The following is a 20402-nucleotide window of genomic DNA, read 5'->3' as shown; positions in this document are numbered from 1 at the left end:
GAAGTACGATTTGCAGCATAAACAAAAATTAATTTCGGGAATGTAATCCACTGAATATTAAAAGTAAAGCTTTTGAACAACGCGCGTGACTGACTAGATACATTCAGAGGGTACGTACATTAGCGTGCGAGTGGTTGCGGTCTGATGAGAAATTTTCATTGTGAAATAATTTCGTCGTAACACACTCGGAGATTGCGAACGTACATTCAGACTAGAGGCACGTACGTTCTATCATTCCCCGTGGCCTGGGTAAAAGAATGGCAATTATTTAAATCTAAGAGTATTTCTTTTGCATCGGACTAGTATTTTTATAAGAAAAAGAAGATTGCAGGTTCTGAATGTCTCGGCAAGCTACACCGCGATGCAGAGCGCCTCTCTTGAAGAGCCTGCCACTTGAGTTTGCTAAACATCTCTGTAACGCTATCACGCGTACCAAATAACCCTGTGAAGAAACGCGCCGCTCTTTTTTTTATTTTATATGATCAATCCACTACAAATCGTTATGTACTCATAATCCCAGATAGTTTACAGAAGTAACTGCTACCGGTGTTTGTTCCGCTATCATATAATCATACAATAAAGGATCCTTCTTTTTATGTATTCGCAATACATTACATTTGTCTATGTTAAGGGTCAGTTGCCACTCCCTGCACCAAGTGCCTATCCGCTGCAGATCTTACTGCATTTCGCTGCAATTTTCTAGTGCTGCAACTTCTCTGTATACTACAGCATCATCCGCGAAAAGCCGCATGGAACTTCCGATACTATCTACTAGGTCATTTATATATATTGTGAAAAGCAATGGTTCCTTAACACTCCTCTGTAGCACACCAGAGGTTACTTTAACGTATGTGGATGTCTCTCCATTGAGAACAACATGCTGTGTTCTGTTTGCTAAAAATTCTTCATTCCAGCCACACAGCTGGTCTGATATTCCGTAGGTTCTTACTTTGTTTATCAGGCGACAGTGCGGAACTGTATCGAACGCCTTCCGGAAGTCAAGGAAAATGGCATCTACCTGGGAGAATGTATCTAATATTTTCTGGGTCTCATGAACAAATACAGAGAGTTGGGTCTCACACGATCGCTTTTTCCGGAATCCATGTTGATTCCTACAGTAGATTCCGCGCTTCCCAGAAATGACGTGATACGCGAGCAAAGAGCATGTTCTAAAATTCTACAACAGATCGATGTCATAGACCTATAGTTTTCCGCATCTGCTCGACGACCCTTCTTGAAAACTGGAACTACCTGTGCTCTTTTCCAGTCATTTGGAACCTTCCGTTCCTGTAGAGACTTGCGGTACACGGCTGTTAGAAGGGGGACAAGTTCTTTCGCGTACTCTGTGTAGAATCGTATTGGTATCCCGTCAGATCCAGTGGACTTTCTCTGTTGAGTGATTTCAGTTGCTTTTATATTCCTTGGGCACTTATTCCTGGGTCAAGCCATTTTCTAGTTGGTGCGAGGATTTAGAGAAAGAACTGCAGTGCGATTTTCCTGTGTGAAACAGCTTTGGAAAAAGTTGGTTAGTATTTCAGTGTGTGTCATCCTCTGTTTCAATGCCATCATCATCCCAGAGTGTCTGGATACGCTGTTTGGGGATTTATCAGACCGTGAAAAGTTCTGCCACTGCGGTAACGTCAAGTATCGATGGACAGGTGTCCATTACAGCTGTAACTGTCGATGTCACGGTGTTAACATTGAGACATGCATGGGGCGTCGGCTGAGGAGGCCCCATCGTTAGGAATATTCGGTGTCCTCTGTGTTCAGACATACTTGTACTCTGCCTAGCATTGAAGTCCAATGTCAGTTCCGCCACCTGTTCTGTTTTATTCGTCTGCCCAGCCTGCCACGTCCGACAACTGCAATTAGGGGTGGACGCCCAACCCGACGACGTCCGGACGTCGTTTAATATTGGTTTCGCCACGTGTTGAAGACATTCAACAAAGCAACCCTCTAACACCCAACAAGTTGTTCAGTTTCCAAAATGCTCTTACCGAGCCTCAGAGCCGGCCCCAGTGGCGGGGCGGTTCTAGGCGCTACAGTCTGGAACCGCACGACCGCTACGATCGCAGGTTCGAATCCTGCCTCGGGCATGGATGTATGTCATGTCCTTAGGTTAGTTAGGTTTACGTAGTTTTACGTTCTAGGGGACTGATGACCTCAGAGTCATTTGAACCATTTGAACCGAGCCTCAGAGGTTTTAAAAATGTGCCCTCGGTCAGACTTAGGTAGATCGACCGCCTTCCCCATTCTACACACAGGCAGCATACATGTACATGTAATACATGCACCATGTTTGTGTCTGACTGGCAGTCATTCCTCGCTAGATGACGCTGCCATCGCCTGGACGGGCTTGTGTCGACAGTTGGTTGGTGGACATAATGTTCTGGCTGATCATTGAATAAAGGCTCTTAATACCGCTATTTGCTTTCTCTGACAGTCAAAAAAAATTGTTCCTCCTCAGCGATCGCTTTCCGAAGTGCTGACGATTGCTTAGTGGTACGGAGGAAATCGTGGAAAGTAGTTCATTGCATCTGTTAGCAGTGAGAAGCGAGAATATGAACACTATGTGAATGGATACGAAATGAAGTAAATAACCTAACGAGCTTCATAAGCATTCGTCTTTCTTCAGTATAGCTTCAACCTACGTTTATTGTCATGCAGTCATCGTCATGAAATCTGTCGTTCCAATGGATACATTTAAAACTACTGCAGCTGCACATTCGTCCTCGCTGTTCTGAGCCGTTGCAGCAGTGAACTCCAATTTGACGTTTAGGCTTCAGCAAGTAGCTGCAGTCGTTTACGTATTCCACGCTGACGTAGATCCAGCAGCAAACCTCGTAGTGATTAGCTCTCACGTTAAATTTACTTTAATTTTTATTGTAGGTCCGTCCGGGGCAGAACCCTTCAAAACTCTTTGAAATCCTCGATAAGTTCAGTACTTCAAAAACAGAAAAAAACAGTTACTTTTCAGTTAGGCAAACGCAACATATGCAGCGGCTAATGATGCCTGTCTGGAGATTACAATTTCTGAATGTCCTCTCACTGCCCATGCAGCTCCCTCGCCATTGAGAGACAACTTCGTGGGTCTGTGGGAGGAGTGGTTAGCGTTGGAGAAAAAGCTGAGGCCGGCGAAACCGACGACACGACCGCGGCGCATCTCCTTAAGGCGACAGCGACGGCAGCAAGTACTTTTAACGCATCTCCGGATAAGAAACTGTCCTTTGACGCATGGGTCCCTCCTTCGGCAGGACGACCAACTTGTGTACAGTTCTTGTAGTGCAAACCTTTTCCTACGCCAAACTGTAACTAAATGCGCTTTATACCAAGCAATTAGGGCCGCAACGCACAGACCAGTTGACCTCGGTTTTAGATGATGAACTGAATGTGTTTCGTGTGTTAAGATTCTATTTTATGACTGATCTCGTCGATAGTGGCTTAGGTAGAAGAATTTTCTTTGTTTGTAAGATGGTTGCTACATCGTTTCATTTCCTGTTGACCCTGAAGACACACTTTCATGTTGCACTATTTTGAGGTTGTGCCTTTACAGTCAATGTATTTTACTCACAGACTGCCCTGACTTGTCCCTGTTTTGTTGTTTGTGAACAAATGTGGTTGTAGATTCCAATTTTTTTATTTACGTTTTGTTGGTTGCTGCTACCAATTAATAACCACTGTTGTGTTCTTTTTGTTAAGTGTGGGTGCTGACGAAATAGCAGCTTAGCGCAATATACAAGCCAGTACCATCACAAAAACAGTCATTCAAAGAAACAACTGAGTAAATAAAGCAAACGAATGTTCACTTTAAATTTTGATTTATTCGAAACATTTGCAAATTCATTTCAAACAATTTCTAAAAAGCGTACATTAAAATTTTCTTCATGGCAAAGCTACAATCAAGACTGACCCAATTTTTAAGGGCACTTCACATTGTTAGTCACATCAAAACCAGGGACTTGAGTTTTACTGGGTACAAGAAATTTACAAGCGAATGCCTTCTTCTTCGGTGGTTCAGTAACACAAAAGGACATTTTAATTGATCAGACCTTCTTTGGAGTAAATGCTCTTATCTTTGGAGGCCCTGTGACTATGAAGGCTGCCTTAATAGGACACACCTTCCGTACAGTAAAGGCCCTCTTCTTCGGTGGGCCTGTAACGATAAAGGCTGTTTTGATCGGAAATGGTCCTGTTTTTAAGGGCGCTACTTTCATAAGGCCAACACTAAGAGATGCTCTCAAACGACAATATTCTGCAAAGATAGAGGTGGTTGCCAAACATTCCTTATTGGAGGGCTCATCATGTATATCCAACTTCTCATTAGAGGGCTCATCAGGCCATTGTGCAGTACTTTCTACTAAGTCTGGTGGTGGCTCAGATTCTCTTTCCAACTTCTCGTTATAGGGCTCATCAGGCCATTGTGCAGTACCTTCTACTGAGTCTGGTGGCAGCTCAGAATCTCTTTCCAACTTCTCATTATAGGGCTCATCAGGCCATTCTGCAGTACTTTCTACTGAGTCTGGTGGCGGCTCAGAAACTCTTTCCAACTTCTCGTTATAGGGCTCATCAGCCCATTGTGCAGTACTTTCTACTGAGTCTAGTGGCGGCTCAGAATCTCTTTCCAACTTCTCGTTATAGGGCTCATCAGGCCATTGTGCAGTACTTTCTACTAAGTCTGGTGGTGGCTCAGATTCTCTTTCCAACTTCTCGTTATAGGGCTCATCAGGCCATTGTGCAGTACCTTCTACTGAGTCTGGTGGCAGCTCAGAATCTCTTTCCAACTTCTCATTAAAGGGCTCATCAGGCCATTCTGCAGTACTTTCTACTGAGTCTGGTGGCGGCTCAGAAACTCTTTCCAACTTCTCGTTATAGGGCTCATCAGCCCATTGTGCAGTACTTTCTACTGAGTCTAGTGGCGGCTCAGAATCTCTTTCCAACTTCTCGTTATAGGGCTCATCAGGCCATTGTGCAGTACTTTCTACTGAGTCTGGTAGCGGCTCAGATTCTCTTTCCAACTTCTCATTAGAGGGCTCATCAGGCCACTGTGCAGTACTTTCTACTGAGTCTGGTGGCGGCTCAGAATCTCTTTCCAACTTCTCATTAAAGGGCTCATCAGGCCATTCTGCAGTACTTTCTACTGAGTCTGGTGGCGGCTCAGAAACTCTTTCCAACTTCTCGTTATAGGGCTCATCAGCCCATTGTGCAGTACTTTCTACTGAGTCTAGTGGCGGCTCAGAATCTCTTTCCAACTTCTCGTTATGGGGCTCATCAGGCCATTGTGCAGTACTTTCTACTGAGTCTGGTAGCGGCTCAGATTCTCTTTCCAACTTCTCATTAGAGGGCTCATCAGGCCACTGTGCAGTACTTTCTACTGAGTCTGGTGGCGGCTCAGAAACTCTTTCCAACTTCTCGTTATAGGGCTCATCAGGCCATTGTGCAGTACTTTCTACTGAGTCTGGTGGCGGCTCAGAATCTCTTTCCAACTGCTCGTTATAGGCCTCATCAGGCCATTGTGCAGTACTTTCTACTGAGTCTGGTGGCGGCTCAGAATCTCTTTCCAACTTCTCGTTATAGGCCTCATCAGGCCATTGTGCAGTACTTTCTACTGAGTCTGGTGGCGGCTCAGAATCGCTTTCCAACTTCTCGTTATAGGGCTCATCAGGCAATTGTGCAGTACTTTCTACTGAGTCTGGTGGCGGCTCAGAATTTCTTTCCAACTTCTCGTTATAGGCCTCATCAGGCCATTGTGCAGTACTTTCTACTGAGTCTCGTGGCGGCTCAGAATCTCTTTCCAACTTCTCATTATAGGGCTCATCAGGCCATTGTTCAGTACTTTCTACTGAGTCTGGTAGCGGCTCAGAATCTCTTTCCAACTTCTCATTATAGGACTCATCAGGCCATTGTGCAGTACTTTCTACTGAGTCAGGTGGTGGCTCAGATTCTCTTTCCAACTTCTCATTATAGGGCTCATCAGGCCATTCTGCAGTACTTTCTACTGAGTCTGGTGGCGGCTCAGAATCTCTTTCCAACTTCTCGTTATAGGGCTCATCAGGCCATTGTGCAGTACTTTCTACTGAGTCTGGTGGCGGCTCAGAATCTCTTTCCAACTTCTCGTTATAGGGCTCATCAGGCCATTGTGCAGTACTTTCTACTGAGTCTGGTGGCGGCTCAGAATCTCTTTCCAACTTCTCGTTATAGGGCTCATCAGGCCATTGTGCAGTACTTTCTACTGAGTCTGGTGGCGGCTCAGAATCTCTTTCCAACTTCTCGTTATAGGGCTCATCAGGCCATTGTGCAGTACTTTCTACTGAGTCAGGTGGTGGCTCAGCATAACTCTCTAATTCCTCACCCACTGGCTCGTCATGCCAGTCTGCAAGAGATGCCACTGAGGGTGCTGGTGGTCTAGCATCCATCCCTAACTGCATATCGGGGGGCTCAGATAGGGATTCGGCAGTAGTCGCGGGTTCTGATGCTGGAGGCACGGCAATTGTCTCGAGCTGATCTGTTTTCTCATCTAGTCTTCTTCTGTGAGCGGGATGGTGTTGGCGAGTCCACTCCTGTTGGCAGAATACAGAAAGCTCGGTAAGAGACATGGAACACAAAATCATATATGTGTATTCAATGTACATAATTAGAATAATTCTGTAACTATCAGTTTGTTGCTTTTAACTATGGTAGAAGGAGAACAATTTTAAAAATAATTGATGTCTGATTATTAATGTTCGTTTGGCGCAGCTGTAATATGCGGGACCTTTTTGTGTGTACTTATTTGCGTTTAATGTTTCAGTACGAATTTTTCAGTTGCGTGTGAGTTCAGGTAATAATGGAGATGACGGCAAACGCGATGCAAAATATAATTCCGATTTACGTGTATATTTAATACTGTTTATCCCAGCAGTTAAAGATGTGTCCACTTTTTATGTAATGGTCATGTATACGTACAAGTTACGGTTATGTGGGCAAGTTCAGTCTATTAAATCTATTGACCCTCACAGCTCGCACTTGTTATGGGCCGATACCTGCTTGAATGGTTCACCGGCGTTGCATCTGATTTTGTGGTGTAACTAGCTCGGCATTTTTACGAGGGAAAAGCTCGTCGTCTTCTGGGACACCACATAAATCTTCAGTGGCTACTTGGTAATACTGTGACTTTACAAATACCATCCGACACCATACTTGGGAGCCTTTCTACCAGCGGTAACGTTGTTTGTATCGATTGTGGTTGTTCTCGTGAAGCATATGAAATAACTTGGGAGGCACTTGCCCTCTGAAAAGTAGTGCACGCTATTCCAATGAAGTCCAACTATTACAAAGAAGAAGCTGCAGTGGTTTGTGACATACAGTAACGAGACCACCTACTGTTTGGTGGACCCAAACATATTCGAAGGTGACAGCGTGAATCCAATGTGCATTGACAGGATACCGGAAAAGGCAAACTCAAAGGGCGTTTCTCACTTGTAAACGGATATGCACGGAAGTAAATAGAACACAGAAACGACAGACAAAAATTGCACTTGAAGTGAGTTTTGTAACTCCCTGAGAAAAGACATACTGGTTAGCGCCGCATTAAGTTAAAAGTTCTCGGAAGAGGGAAATTGTTTGTACTGGAAGCAGAGTAACCATCCGCTGAAAAGACTTCCACCACCAACTGTTAGTGATAAGCCTTGGTCTTCGTCAGACTATTCCACCACCAGCTCTAAGTAACAAACATAGGACTTTTAGAGAGGACTGTAAAGATGATAATGATTTACAATGTAAGGGCATTATTATGCTGTTATATCAGTCACTAACAGTTCATCAGGCAAAGCCAATAAACACTAACCGATAATCTAAAACTACTCTCCATCTTCCTCAACTAGTTCTCTTAAAATTTAACTACGTATTATTTGTGCAGGAGAAACCTGAAACATGGAAACCTCAAATTACTACATCTTTACCTAAGCAAGGATTAAATCATTACCCCGAAACAGAGCAAAACAGCTGTATAAGCCACTAAGTGTGCAACAGGAATTCCACTATTAAACGCTGGGCAGAGTGAGCGAATGGGTGGAAAGAGTTCATTGAAGGCCTCTACGAGGGATAGAAATGGATGTTGAGATGATAGACGTAGGGGCCAGTAATGGCACTTATCAGAGTTTCGACGCACATACGGTCAAATAAATCTACAGACGTCGACTGCATATCTAAATTTCTAAAATCATGAGTGAAAGTGAAAACCAAACAACTTTTCAAGTTCGATTGAAGGATTTTTTAGTCTACAAACTACACAAAATTCCGAAGGGTTATAAGAGCGAGAACTACCGAAAAATCGACTGACTAGTATAACACACCGAAGAATGGAAAAGAAAGCTTTGATTGAGGAAAGGTGCTGCGAATACATAGAAAGAAAGATCCCATATCACTTAGCTACAATATAGCAGGTCAGCAACTGGAAGCAGGTAATTCCATAAATTATCTGGGAGTACGCATTAGGAGTGATTTAAAATGGAGTGAACATATAAAGTTGATCGTCGGTAAAGCAGATGCTAGACTGAGAGTCATTGGAAGACTCCTAAGGAAATGCAATCCGAAAACAAAGGAAGTAGGTTACAGTAGGCTTGTTCGCCCACTGCTTGAATACTGCTCAGCAGTGTGGGATGCGTACCAGATAGGGTTGATAGAAGAGGTAGAGAAGATCCAATGGAGAGCAGCGTGCTTCGTTACAGGATCATTTAGCAATCGCGAAACCGTTACGGAGATGATAGATAAACACCGGTGGAAGATGCTGCAGGAGAGACGCTCAGTAGCTCGGTACGGGCTTTTGTTAAAGTTTCGAGAACATACCTTCACCGAGGGGTCAAGCCGTATATTGCTCCCTCCTACATATATCTCGCGAAGAGACCATGAGGATAAAATCAGAGAGATTAGAGCCCACACAGAGCCATACCGACAATCCTTCTTTCCACGAACAATACGAGACTGGAATAGAAGGGAGAACCGGTAGAGATACTCAAGGTACGCTCCGCCACACACCGTCAGGTGGCTTGCGGAGTATGGATGTTGATGTAGGAAAAGGCACCAGAGAGGCACCTCTGACGTCGCTCATTATTGTAGAAGCAAGACTGCAAAAAGAGTTCCACGATGTAAAATAGTGGAATATGTTTCAGTTTCTCAGTCTTTCGCCCATACTATTCAGTCTGCCCATCAGCGAAATGATGACAAAAGTAAATGAAAGGATCATGTGTGGGTTTAAATTCAGGATGGAAGGATGTCAGTGGTAAGATTCAGTGGTGGCACTGCTGTCATCAGTAAAAGTGAAGGGAAATGTTACACTGGGCTGTTATATTGAATCAGAAACAGTGTTGCACAAAGTAGCAATTATACGAGAGACGGTTCCTGAATACATTATGGCGGTATGCTTCATTTCTTCTTTTGGTGAGCTCAGTGGTAGAGCCATTTGAAAAGCTAACTACATTTCTTAACATTGTTTAGAATCTAGTCGCACAGATAAAGCAATCTTTGTTTGTAAGCTATTGCTAACTTCTAGTGGTGTGATTACTTCTATTTACTTCCTTTTGTGAGAAGTTTCCATGGATGTGTTATGGGTGTGTTAATGAAGAAAGTATTTTTCGCTGCACTGGGTGATATAATTGATCAGTGATTGTCAGATCAGAGCAATTTCTGATCCTGTTATTGTGGGAGGCGTGTTTTTGAACAGTACTGCGTATTCAAGGATCACACAGGTAATGTGTTTGCTTTCAGCACGTTCAGCAGTGGATGTGACGTTTTTATGTACTCCGGTGAAAGTTTTTCATTTGGTGTTTTCAGCCAGAAGACCGTTTTGAGGCATCTGACCACAGTTGTCTATACTCAACAGCTAGCTCCTTTATTTGTGTACGACTACTGCAAGCTACACCTATTTGAACCACCTCACCGTCGTGACGCTTTGGAATCAAAGTGACGATTGCTTGATACCACATGAAGTGTCCCGTTAAAAGATATCTCTTTTAGTAAGTTGTGCCATAAATCTCATTTCTGTCCAGTTCGTTTCAGTACCTCCTCAGCAATTATCGAATCTATCCAGTTGTGTAAGGCAGGTAAAAAATGAGCTGACAAAACATATCCCATGTTTCATTACTGCTTCGGGATGCAGAGTATTAGACATTTACGAGAGTCAGCTTAAGATAAGTGCTGTACGCCACTCACCAGATCATCACGTAAAAGCCCAGTGCACTCTCCAGCTGCCGCATGCGAATGGAGATGTTCGACCCACTGCATCTGTACAAAATCGAAAGAAAAATTTTTTGTAGTTAACGTATGTACCCACAGGAACACTACAGACTACATCTATAGCTGAAACCATTTAACACCAACATAAAATAGACTGGAAAGTGCTACAGAATCGATCCTGATGTCGAACCAATTACATTTGAAGTGAGGAGGGCCCTAGTGTGATGACTGACTTTTCCAGTGCATACAGCTTATTGAGTATGAGTACTTCAAGGCTAGTAAATACAGATGTAGGAATAAATACTTGACATGAAGGTAATTCACCGGCCATATCACATAGTTAAATAGAGCGCTGTGTAAAGTTAAAGAAAGCGGCCATCAGCAATAATCCAAAACTCAGTCGAAGTAAGTATCTTGGTGTTAGTGGGTACAGTGTCGCAATCTCCCACATAGCAATGAAAAAGTAGAGACAAGATCAATAGCGAAGAAAACAGGAAAAGCGACGCTTGGAAATAACCACATTCAGAACAAAGAATGGACAGCCTTATAGGTCAATATAGAAATTTGATTCCTGAACATCTTAAGGCAGAAAAGGACAGGTTTGAAGACAGCGGAAAGAGATCTTTATATTGTTGTTGTGGTCTTCAGTCCTGAGACTGGTTTGATGCAGCTCTCCATGCTACTCTATCCTGTGCAAGCTTCTTCATCTCCCAGTACCTACTGCAGCCTACGTCCTTCTGAATCTGCTTAGTGTATTCATCTCTTGGTCTCCCTCTACGATTTTTGCCCTCCAAGCTGCCCTCCAGTACTAAATTGGTGATCCCTTGATGCCTCAGAACATGTCCTACCAACCGATCCCTTCTTCTAGCCAATTTGTGCCACAGACTCCTCTTCTCCCCAATTCTATTCATTACTTCCTCATTAGTTATGTGATGTACCCATCTAATCTTCAGCATTCTTCTGTAGCACCACATTTCGAAAGCTTCTATTCTCTTCTTGTCCAAACTATATATCGTCCATATTTCACTTCCATACATGGCTACACTCCATACAAATACTTTCGAAACGACTTCCTGACACTTAAATCTATACTCGATGTCAACAAATTTCTCTTCTTCAGAAACGGTTTCCTTGCCATTGCCAGTCTACATTTTATGTCCTCTCTACTTCGACCATCATCAGTTATTTTGCTGCTCAAATAGCAGAACTCCTTTACTACTTTAAGTGTCTCATTTTATTATCTTATTCCCTCAGTATCACCCGACTTAATTCGACTACATTCCATTATCCTCGTGTTGCTTTTGTTGATGTTCATCTAAATTTTCGTAAGTGAGTGACGTCCGTTAGTGAGCACATGGTGTGTGTGTGTGTGTGTGTGTGTGTGTGTGTGTGTGTGTGTGCTACTGCTGTGTTGTACGTCGTCAGGAAACGGAGTGGTGCTCACCTTCGGAGCTTTGGTGACCTGCTCCAACTCGACCAGCCGTCGATGCCCCTGCATCGTCTTCCTTCGGCCGAAACAAGGACAGCACGCTGTCCAGTATCTCCTCCAACCCATCTGCAGCAGAGAAGAGCCTGTTCCACAAGCTGCCGAATCGTTTACGGTATAGTAATTGCTGCACTGTGCTGCACAGTAGAATCTTTCCTGTTGTCACCATACTGTGAAATAGATGGCGTGTTCAGCACCGCAAAAAACCAATTTGTGGCAATATCGAGTAGTTCCAAAAGAAGGGAAAGTTTTCAGATAGAGAAATAGTTTTAGCAGTTGTTAAACGGTTCTGGTATTGTCACGTAGAAACCACAGTCAAGTTCTTAAGTTAGGTTGGTCAATGAAGTACTATATTTAGACTTGAAACACGTTAGTTACTGAAACTAGCTCACAACCAGAACAGAACTGCCTTCCTGAACGAAGATTGCAGATATAGACACTGACGGAGAAAAATCGCAACTTCAAAAAATAATTAACGTAGAATATTGAAATTTAGGGAATATATTTGCCTAGGTCACATATTTAAGTGCTCAGTATTGCAAGATCTCAGGGTAAATTAAAGTGCAAGGTGGCCATCGCAAATGTGAAATTCTGATACATTAATAATCGGTGTAGCCGCCAGAATGTTGATTGCAAGGATGCAAAGGTGCGTGCGTTGCGCTCTACAGGTGCCGGATGGCTGTTTGTTTGACAGAATTCGGTGCCTATTTCACTTGCTCGGACAACACAGGGACAGTTAATGCTGGTTATAGATGACGTCCCATTGCGACTCCATACACCCCATACAAATTAGTCCACCATTCCGTTCTTCTCTCTGCCTCTACAAGCACCTCTATCTCATACCTTAGGTGGCAAACCGTCTCCCTTCTTATTGGCTGTACAGAATTACGGCCAATCAGAGCTGACTTTCAGGGCGCGGCTCGCGCCAAAATCTAGAAAGAACCAACCACTGCTCTCAGTTCATTGACATCATTAAAATAAACAACTCAAAACTCCCTTGTTAAACAAATGAAATGAAATAAATTTTAAGCTGCACTTAACGTCCAGGAATTTAACTATATAATCGCGAACGTTCTGGCTGTCTCTTACACATTCAAACATGCCTGGACATCCGCCATCCACTAGCACGGGAACCACTGGTGGATTCGCTCCCACGACACAAAGCTGGAACACTTGCAAGTTCCTATAGAGAACTACAAACTGAAAATTTAATATTGGCGAATGTCCCACATACACTCACACAGGTACTCTCTTTCACACCCGTCCTAACATAAAACATAAATATCTACTTGAAATTCTTGAAGCTATTAGTAGAGCAAAATTACGAAAGGTTTTCTAAAATGAGAACTTTCCATATTTGAATCTGAGCACTGAAGGTGTTCATATCTTTTCAAATCGTCACAGTTAGTGATTTTGAAACATCCCCTTAGAAAAATTAGTGAATTCCTATGCTGATAAACCTCTTACGTTATTTGATTTTTAAACAGCTGAGCAGAACTGAACGTACTCAGACACTTCTCTCTTTACGTATTCTCATCAACACTAAAATGTCACACAATATTTTTAGTGCAACGCAATCTGACTTTCAATAGTCCCTACAAAAGAATGGCCCTGACTAACATTAACCTATACCTTCCATGAATCACTTACCTCAAAAAATCTTCGTTACTCGAACTACTGCAATACAGCAAGCGCCAATGCTGCTAGCTAAATAAAAGATTCTAACTACTGAAGGCACCGACTACTGATGGGCATGGTTAACAAATGAAAGATTTTGATAGAGAACAAACAATGTATTTACCTTAATAATATTCAAAAGTCATCACACACACACAAACATCATTTCATGAAACACAGTATTACAAATTTACTCTTTCCGGTGGAAACATGTCCAGATCGTCCGCTCTCCCCCCACATCCACCACTGCTGGCGGCTCACATCCAACTGCCCAACACTACAATAGCGAATAATTCAACAATACAAACCAGCCACAGGCTGAACACAGCACAGTTAGTGTTTTCATACAGAGCGCTACGTGGCGTTACCAATATAAAAACCTAAATAGCATACTAACGATTTAGTTTTTTAAATGTCGGATAATTACGTTTTTAATGACTTTTTTTTGTAACTTCCAAATTATGACCGTTATTGACTTCAGATTTTGACAGATTGTTCCTTTACACAACAGAAGGCTATGTACCTAATATCAAGTTTGTCGGACTATTTATAGACCAGTTATTAATTTTAATAGTTCCAGAGAATGTAACTACACTGTAAGCGCACTCCGCCACTATCAGACGCTGCAGTCGCGCCTTATGGTCACGAAGCACGTCTGCAGGACACAGGTCGCACGTTGCAGATGGTATAAGATTCTGACTGCTTACGCTGGAGCCCACATACATTGATACAAGAAAGCTCTAATAGACAAATTGGAGACACAATAGGCCGAGAGAGTGAGTGGGCACTTTATAGCATGTTGGGTTACAACAGCCGTAAGTGAGCGAGCAGCATCATGTTGGAAAACTCCCCCTGGGACACTGTTCACGAATGGCAGCGCAACAGGTCGAAACTACACATTGACGCACAAATTTTGCAGTAAGGGTGTATGGGATAACCACACGAGTGCTCCTGCTGTGACACGAAATTGCATTCCAAACCGTAGCTCCAGGTGTAGGTCCCGTGTGTCCAGCACGATGACTGGTTGGTCGCTTGCCCTCAACTGGCCTTCTCCTAATCAACACACGGCCATCACCGGCACAGAATCAGAACCAGCTAACACAATGAACACTCTCTTGACACCACTGAAGTCCCAAATGCCGGTGTAAGGGCTGTAAGACGTCGTGGTCTCCTGACCTTCATTGCTTACATATTCCGCCCTCACAATCATATTCTCCACATCAAGACGCTTCATTCAAACCCAAACTCGATAAGATAAAGTCAATGTTGTATGAATTCATGTAAATGATGCGCAAATAACAAGTGCGCACTGGGGTTGAGATACTCGAAGCTGGCATACACACGCACACATTCAAGACACAACAGTCACAAAAGCTTTTAGTTCGGGAGAGGCAAACACCGCACGTCAGGAGGCTGGTCCCTTCAGAGGTTTTCACAAGGGGCTACCTACATCAGCCGGTGGCCGCCCGTGAAGCGGACAGCGTTTGCCCGAGTGAAAGGAAGAACGACCCCGTGTTCGGATTAAAAGCAAATTCCGCTACACTGTGTGGGAGCGCCCAGCCTACGCATTCTTTACTAACATAGCACACAGTTTCAGAGGTTTTTCACAAGGAGACAGCAAACGCCAAACGCCGATGCTACAGATTTCCGGAATGGTCGTCTTAAACGAAACGACATTCTCCCGTTTTAGAAGAGCCATGCTGATTGGCGGACGATATTCATGACGCCTTGAGCTGAAGGAGTAATGGAAGAGACTGACACGTCTGGCGTGGAGAGGGGCCGTTCCGTTGCCGCTCTAGAAGAGAGAACACGTAACGAGAGCGTGCGCTCTCGTACGTGTACTGAAAAGATCGAGGAACAAGTCTCTCCTCAGTACTTCTCTGGGAGAGCACCTCTGTCGAGAGCGAATTGGAGTGTGACTCTATACTGAGTCCTTGCGATTAAGTGTAGTTCACTGTGTTGGCTGCCACACTTATTGTGCAGTGTGAACAGACAGAGTTATAGTTAAACGCCTGTGAGCGAATTTTTGAGTGGCATCGCGGTGGACTGGTTATCTGACCGGTGTACCACGCCAATAGTTAGACTAGGGGCGAATATGAGTCCTTGACCTCATCAAGGCGTAGGGAGAGTTTGATTGGTGAAGGTCAATCCAGATAGAACGAGAGTTATCTTATTTGTCAGCAGCGAGCGGCGCAGAGAGCAGACATTGCAGCTTACGGTATTGTGCGCTACAGCTCTTGCGAGCCCCATATTTCCTCCACAACAGTACACTTCACTGCATTTCACATGTGACTGCATCGACCGTACCTAGCAACATTCTAACGGTTGATTATTCAAGTTGAGTAGGCGCGGCTCTCAGCCATTCTGCCAACTCAAAAACAATCTTAAACTTTGTATAGAAATTTCATTAGCGAATCCTATCCTTAAGAGGTAGCTTCACATTCCGAAAAGAAACCGGAAATAAGGATGTAAGCTGCAGTAAGTACTGGGAGATGAAGAAGCTTGCACAGGATAGAGTAGCATGGAGAGCTGCATCAAACGAGTCTCAGGACTGAAGACCACAACAACAACAACAACAACAACAATATTGACAGATTCAAGAAGGACGTTGAGCTATGCACGAGGTTAGCTTCATTCGGGAAAGAAATAGTCTGTACCACATGTTCGTAGGGAATTTGTATAAGGCACTTTTATATGGTTAAGAGTAACATCATACAACATCCACCCACAGACGGGGATGAGCAATTATGTAATGAAACGATTTAAAGTTTTGGAACGACAATCGCTGATGCCAAAGAAGAGGTTTACTAGCTAGTTAACATAGGTATGTTTCCTAATTACAGTGTGTGGGGACTTTTACCATGTCCATGCATATTAACGCGGAAATATTTGAAATTGGAATTTGGGCTCGGAAGAAAGGAGGCACAGTCAATCTGTGATTCCTCTGAAACAGGAAATTGTAATGAATGTATGTATAAGAGAATATATAGCGTAAGAATCTCTTAAGTCAAATAAAATCCATCTCTTGAATGAGGTAAGTACTCAGGGAACAAGCTATACAGACCTACCGAGAGAAGATAAGCAGTTTCAAAGAACGAGTGTACACACATTGTACAAGGAAAAACGTCATGGCGTGGCGTAAAACTTGAATATGACATGTGGTACTTGTAATGAACAATTTACGTTTTCCATTGAGTAATTTTTTAGATATGTTTGATTATGAAATGCAGTAAGAGTCTACAATCAATATATATTATAAAAGTAAATGTACAACGGGCGTGACGCTAAAATTAATAAACCAGTCCCGGTACGATCAAGGGAGGTATTTGGTGTGGTAGCCCTGTATCCCCCATTCATGAAGAATGTTCCTGTTTTTACCCGAAGGGAATCCGTATGATCATATAAGGGCTATGAAGTTTCGCCCTCTAGAAATTTCTAGAACATTCCATAACATTCGAGAGTATTCGAGAGCATTCCACAACATTCCAGATTGTTTCTGTATGTTCCACAACGATCCGGAATGTTTTGGAATGTTCTGGAATAATCTGAACTATTCTGAAAAATTCCAGAATGTTTGGGAACATCCCGTAGCATCCCAGATCATTGTGGAATATTCCAGAACACTCTAGAATGTTGTTGAATTTTCTGGATCGTTGTGGACCATTCGAAGCCGTTTTCGTATGTTCCGGAATTCACCTCTGTTGGGGTTACCCATTGGTAGAGGTGTATAAAGAAGGATTCGTCGAGTGTTAGAACGTATATTCCTTACCAGTGATGAAGGGAGGAAGTAACAAAGTAGGGTAGTGAGTAAATAAAAACAAACAGTGAAGTGTGAGTAGTCAAAATATTACAGTGACTGAATATAAATCGAAAATAAAGTGTGGAAAGTGTACTTGGTGAATTTGTAGATAAAAATCTGATTTTATTTATATTTTACACCACGTCCAAACGTAAAGAGAGGAGGAGATCTTTCCAGCTCTGAAGTAAATCAGCGAATTAAAAAAGAACAACCAAAAAACGAAGCAGACGAACAGCGCGAAGCCGGCCGGGGTGGCCGAGCGGTTCTAGGCGCTACAGACTGGACCGCTTCGGTCGCAGGTTCGAATCCTGCCTCGGGCATGGATGTGTGTGATGTCCTTAGGTTATTTAGAATTAAGTAGTTCTAAGTTCTAGGGGACTGATGACCTCAGACGTTAAGTCCCACAGTGCTCAGAGCCATTTGAAGCATTTTTGAACAGCGCAAAGCACGTTTAATTTCCCAGCGCACGAGAAAGAGAACCGTGAGAAGCAGAGAAACAGAACAATAATGAATTGGACGAACTGATGGATCAAGAATTCTGACACAATTTTACAATAAAAGACTGCGAATTCAAGCCAGCCACTAAAATATCACCGAATGAGAAGCGCGGACGAGGATAAGTAAACAGTACAACTTAACAAAAAAAAAAAAATCCGCTGCGACCCGACGAATTAATGTAACAAACACAAACAGGTCGTCATCGGAAAAATGGATAACATCTACCAATCTTGTAAAGGGAAAAAAATTCAGCAGAGGAACACCAGAATCTTGTTGCATGAACGGAAAAATTCCATTACCCCCACAAGAAGCACTTCCGCAGGAATTGTTAAATGACCGGAGAAACTCAAGGATCGGAACACTTTCTTCAAAATATCAGAGCGCAGTGCCTGCCTATTCTTTCGGTGTCACTTCCATCAGCATTAACCGAGATGAAATCGACTTCGTTTTTTCCATCCATAGCCAAATCTATCACAACATGGGATCATTAATACCACTACGCTACGAAGACCATAAATATCTGTAAGTATATTTCATCGGGAATGGAGAAACAGAAATGTATCAGTGATGCACAAATATCAGTTGATTGTGCTGAGAAGCAGTCCGACATGTGCAGTGAATCTTATCCGAATACAATCAACAGATTCACATATTGAAAACAGCACTGGACCGAATGATTTCTGATGACTATGAAGTTATAATTCGAGCCGACAAAATACCACATAGAGAACACGACGGTCGTTTTAATGCATCTCAAGTAGATGAAGTGACCATCGTAATAGTGGACAATGAAAACACAAGCTCGACATAACTAAAGAATGAAGAAGGGAAAGAGACACACCGTTCATACAATGCCCTCCAACATCCAATAACGTTTCTGCTCAGGTAGCACGGATATTATTCTAATGTGAAACAAATCCAACCTGAAACAGTTGTAGGAACAAACAAACAAAAAAATTACTTCCAAGAGGTTCTATGCTTACCGCTTAATGACCAGAGACAATGAAACATAAATGACATTCTCAACACTTGCCGTTTACACCAATAATTCCTGATGTATATCTATACAAAAATAGAAGCTACAAATGGTTCAAATGGCTCTAAGCACTATGGGACTTAACATCTGAGGTCATCAGTCCCCTAGACTTCGAACTACTTAAACGTAACTAACCTAAGGACATCACACACATCGATGGCCAAGCAGGATTCGAACCTGTGACCGTAGCAGCAGCGCGGTTCCGGATTGAAGCGCCTAGAACCGCTCGGCCAACTGCGGCTGGCCAAAAATACACTTCTGGAAATTGAAATAAGAACACCGTGAATTCACTGTCCCAGGAAGGGGAAACTTTATTGACACATTCCTGGGGTCAGATACTTCACATGATCACACTGACAGAACCACAGGCAAATAGACACAGGCAACAGAGCATGCGCAATGTCGGCACTAGTACAGTGTATATCCACCTTTCGCAGAAATGCAGGTTGCTATTCTCCCATGGAGACGATCGTAGAGATGCTGGATGTAGTCCTGTGGAACGGCTTGCCATGCCATTTCCACCTGGCGCCTCAGTTGGACCAGCGTTCGTGCTGGACGTGCAGACCGCGTGAGACGACGCTTCAACCAGTCCCAAACATGCTCAATGGGGGACAGATCCGGAGATCTTGCTGGCCAGGGTAGTTGACATACACCTTCTAGAGCACGTTGGGTGGCACTGGATACATGCGGAAGTGCATTGTCCTGTTGGAACAGCAAGTTCCCTTGCCGGTCTAGGAATGGTAGAACGATGGGTTAAATGACGGTTTGGATGTACCGTGCACTATTAAGTGTCGTCTCGACGATCACCAGAGGTGTACGGCCAGTGTAGGAGATCGCTCCCCACACCACGATGCCGGGTGTTGGCCCTGTGTGCCTCGGTCGTATGCAGTCCTGATTGTGGCGCTCACCTGCACGGCGACAAACACGCATACGACCATCATTGGCACCAAGGCAGAAGCGACTCTCATCGCTGAAGACGACACGTCTCCATTCGTCCCTCCATTCACGCCTGTCGCGACACCACTGGAGGCGGGCTGCACGTTGTTGGGGCGTGAGCGGAAGACGGCCTAACGGTGTGCGGGACCGTAGCCCAGCTTCATGGAAACGGTTGCGAATGGTCCTCGCCGATACCCCAGGAGCAACAGTGTCCCTAATTTGCTGGGAAGTGGCGGTGCGGTCCCCTACGGCACTGCGTAGGATCCTACGGTCTTGGCGTGCATCCGTGCGTCGCTGCAGTCCGGTCCCAGGCCGACGGGCACGTGCACCATCCGCCGACCACTGGCGACAACATCGATGTACTGTGGAGACCTCGCGCCCCACGTGTTGAGCAATTCGGCGGTATGTCCACCCGGCCTCCCGCATACCCACTATACGCCCTCGCCCAAAGTCCGTCAAATGCACATACGGTTCACGTCCACGCTGTCGCGGCATGCTACCAGTTTTAAAGACTGCGATGGAGCTCCGTATGCCACGGCAAACTGGCTGACACTGACGACGGCGGTGCAAAAATGCTGCGCAACTAGCGCCATTCGACGGCATACACCGCGGTTCCTGGTGTGTCCGCTGTCCCGTGGGTGTGATCATTGCTTGTACAGCCCTCTCGCAGTGTCCGGAGCAAGTATGGTGGGTCTGACACACCGGTGTCAATGTGTTCTTTTTTCCATTTCCAGGAGTGTAGATGCGGAACGGATACTTTA

At 44.0% G+C, this 20402-nt stretch overlaps 1 protein-coding gene across 1 annotated transcript; it reads right to left on the bottom strand.

The window, feature by feature from the left end:
• Nucleotides 1-4043: 4043 nt before the first annotated feature.
• On the bottom strand, nt 4044-6413 carry LOC126295487 (uncharacterized). Its single transcript, XM_049988088.1, has one exon. The coding sequence runs from the start codon at nt 6411-6413 to the stop codon at nt 4044-4046; it is 2370 nt and encodes a 789-aa protein (XP_049844045.1).
• Between the last annotated feature and the right edge of the window lie 13989 nt (nt 6414-20402).

Source organism: Schistocerca gregaria, chromosome 1, assembly GCF_023897955.1.
Source record: "Schistocerca gregaria isolate iqSchGreg1 chromosome 1, iqSchGreg1.2, whole genome shotgun sequence".
In the NCBI taxonomy this organism is placed as follows: domain Eukaryota; kingdom Metazoa; phylum Arthropoda; class Insecta; order Orthoptera; family Acrididae; genus Schistocerca; species Schistocerca gregaria.
The sequence above is the reverse complement of the archived record's forward strand: the minus strand, read 5'-3'. Positions and strand labels throughout refer to the sequence as shown.

What these genes read in the sequence shown, in the direction of transcription:
- LOC126295487 (XM_049988088.1), bottom strand. Translation starts at nt 6,413, where the DNA reads ATGGATGCTAGACCACCAGCACCCTCAGTGGCATCTCTTGCAGACTGG.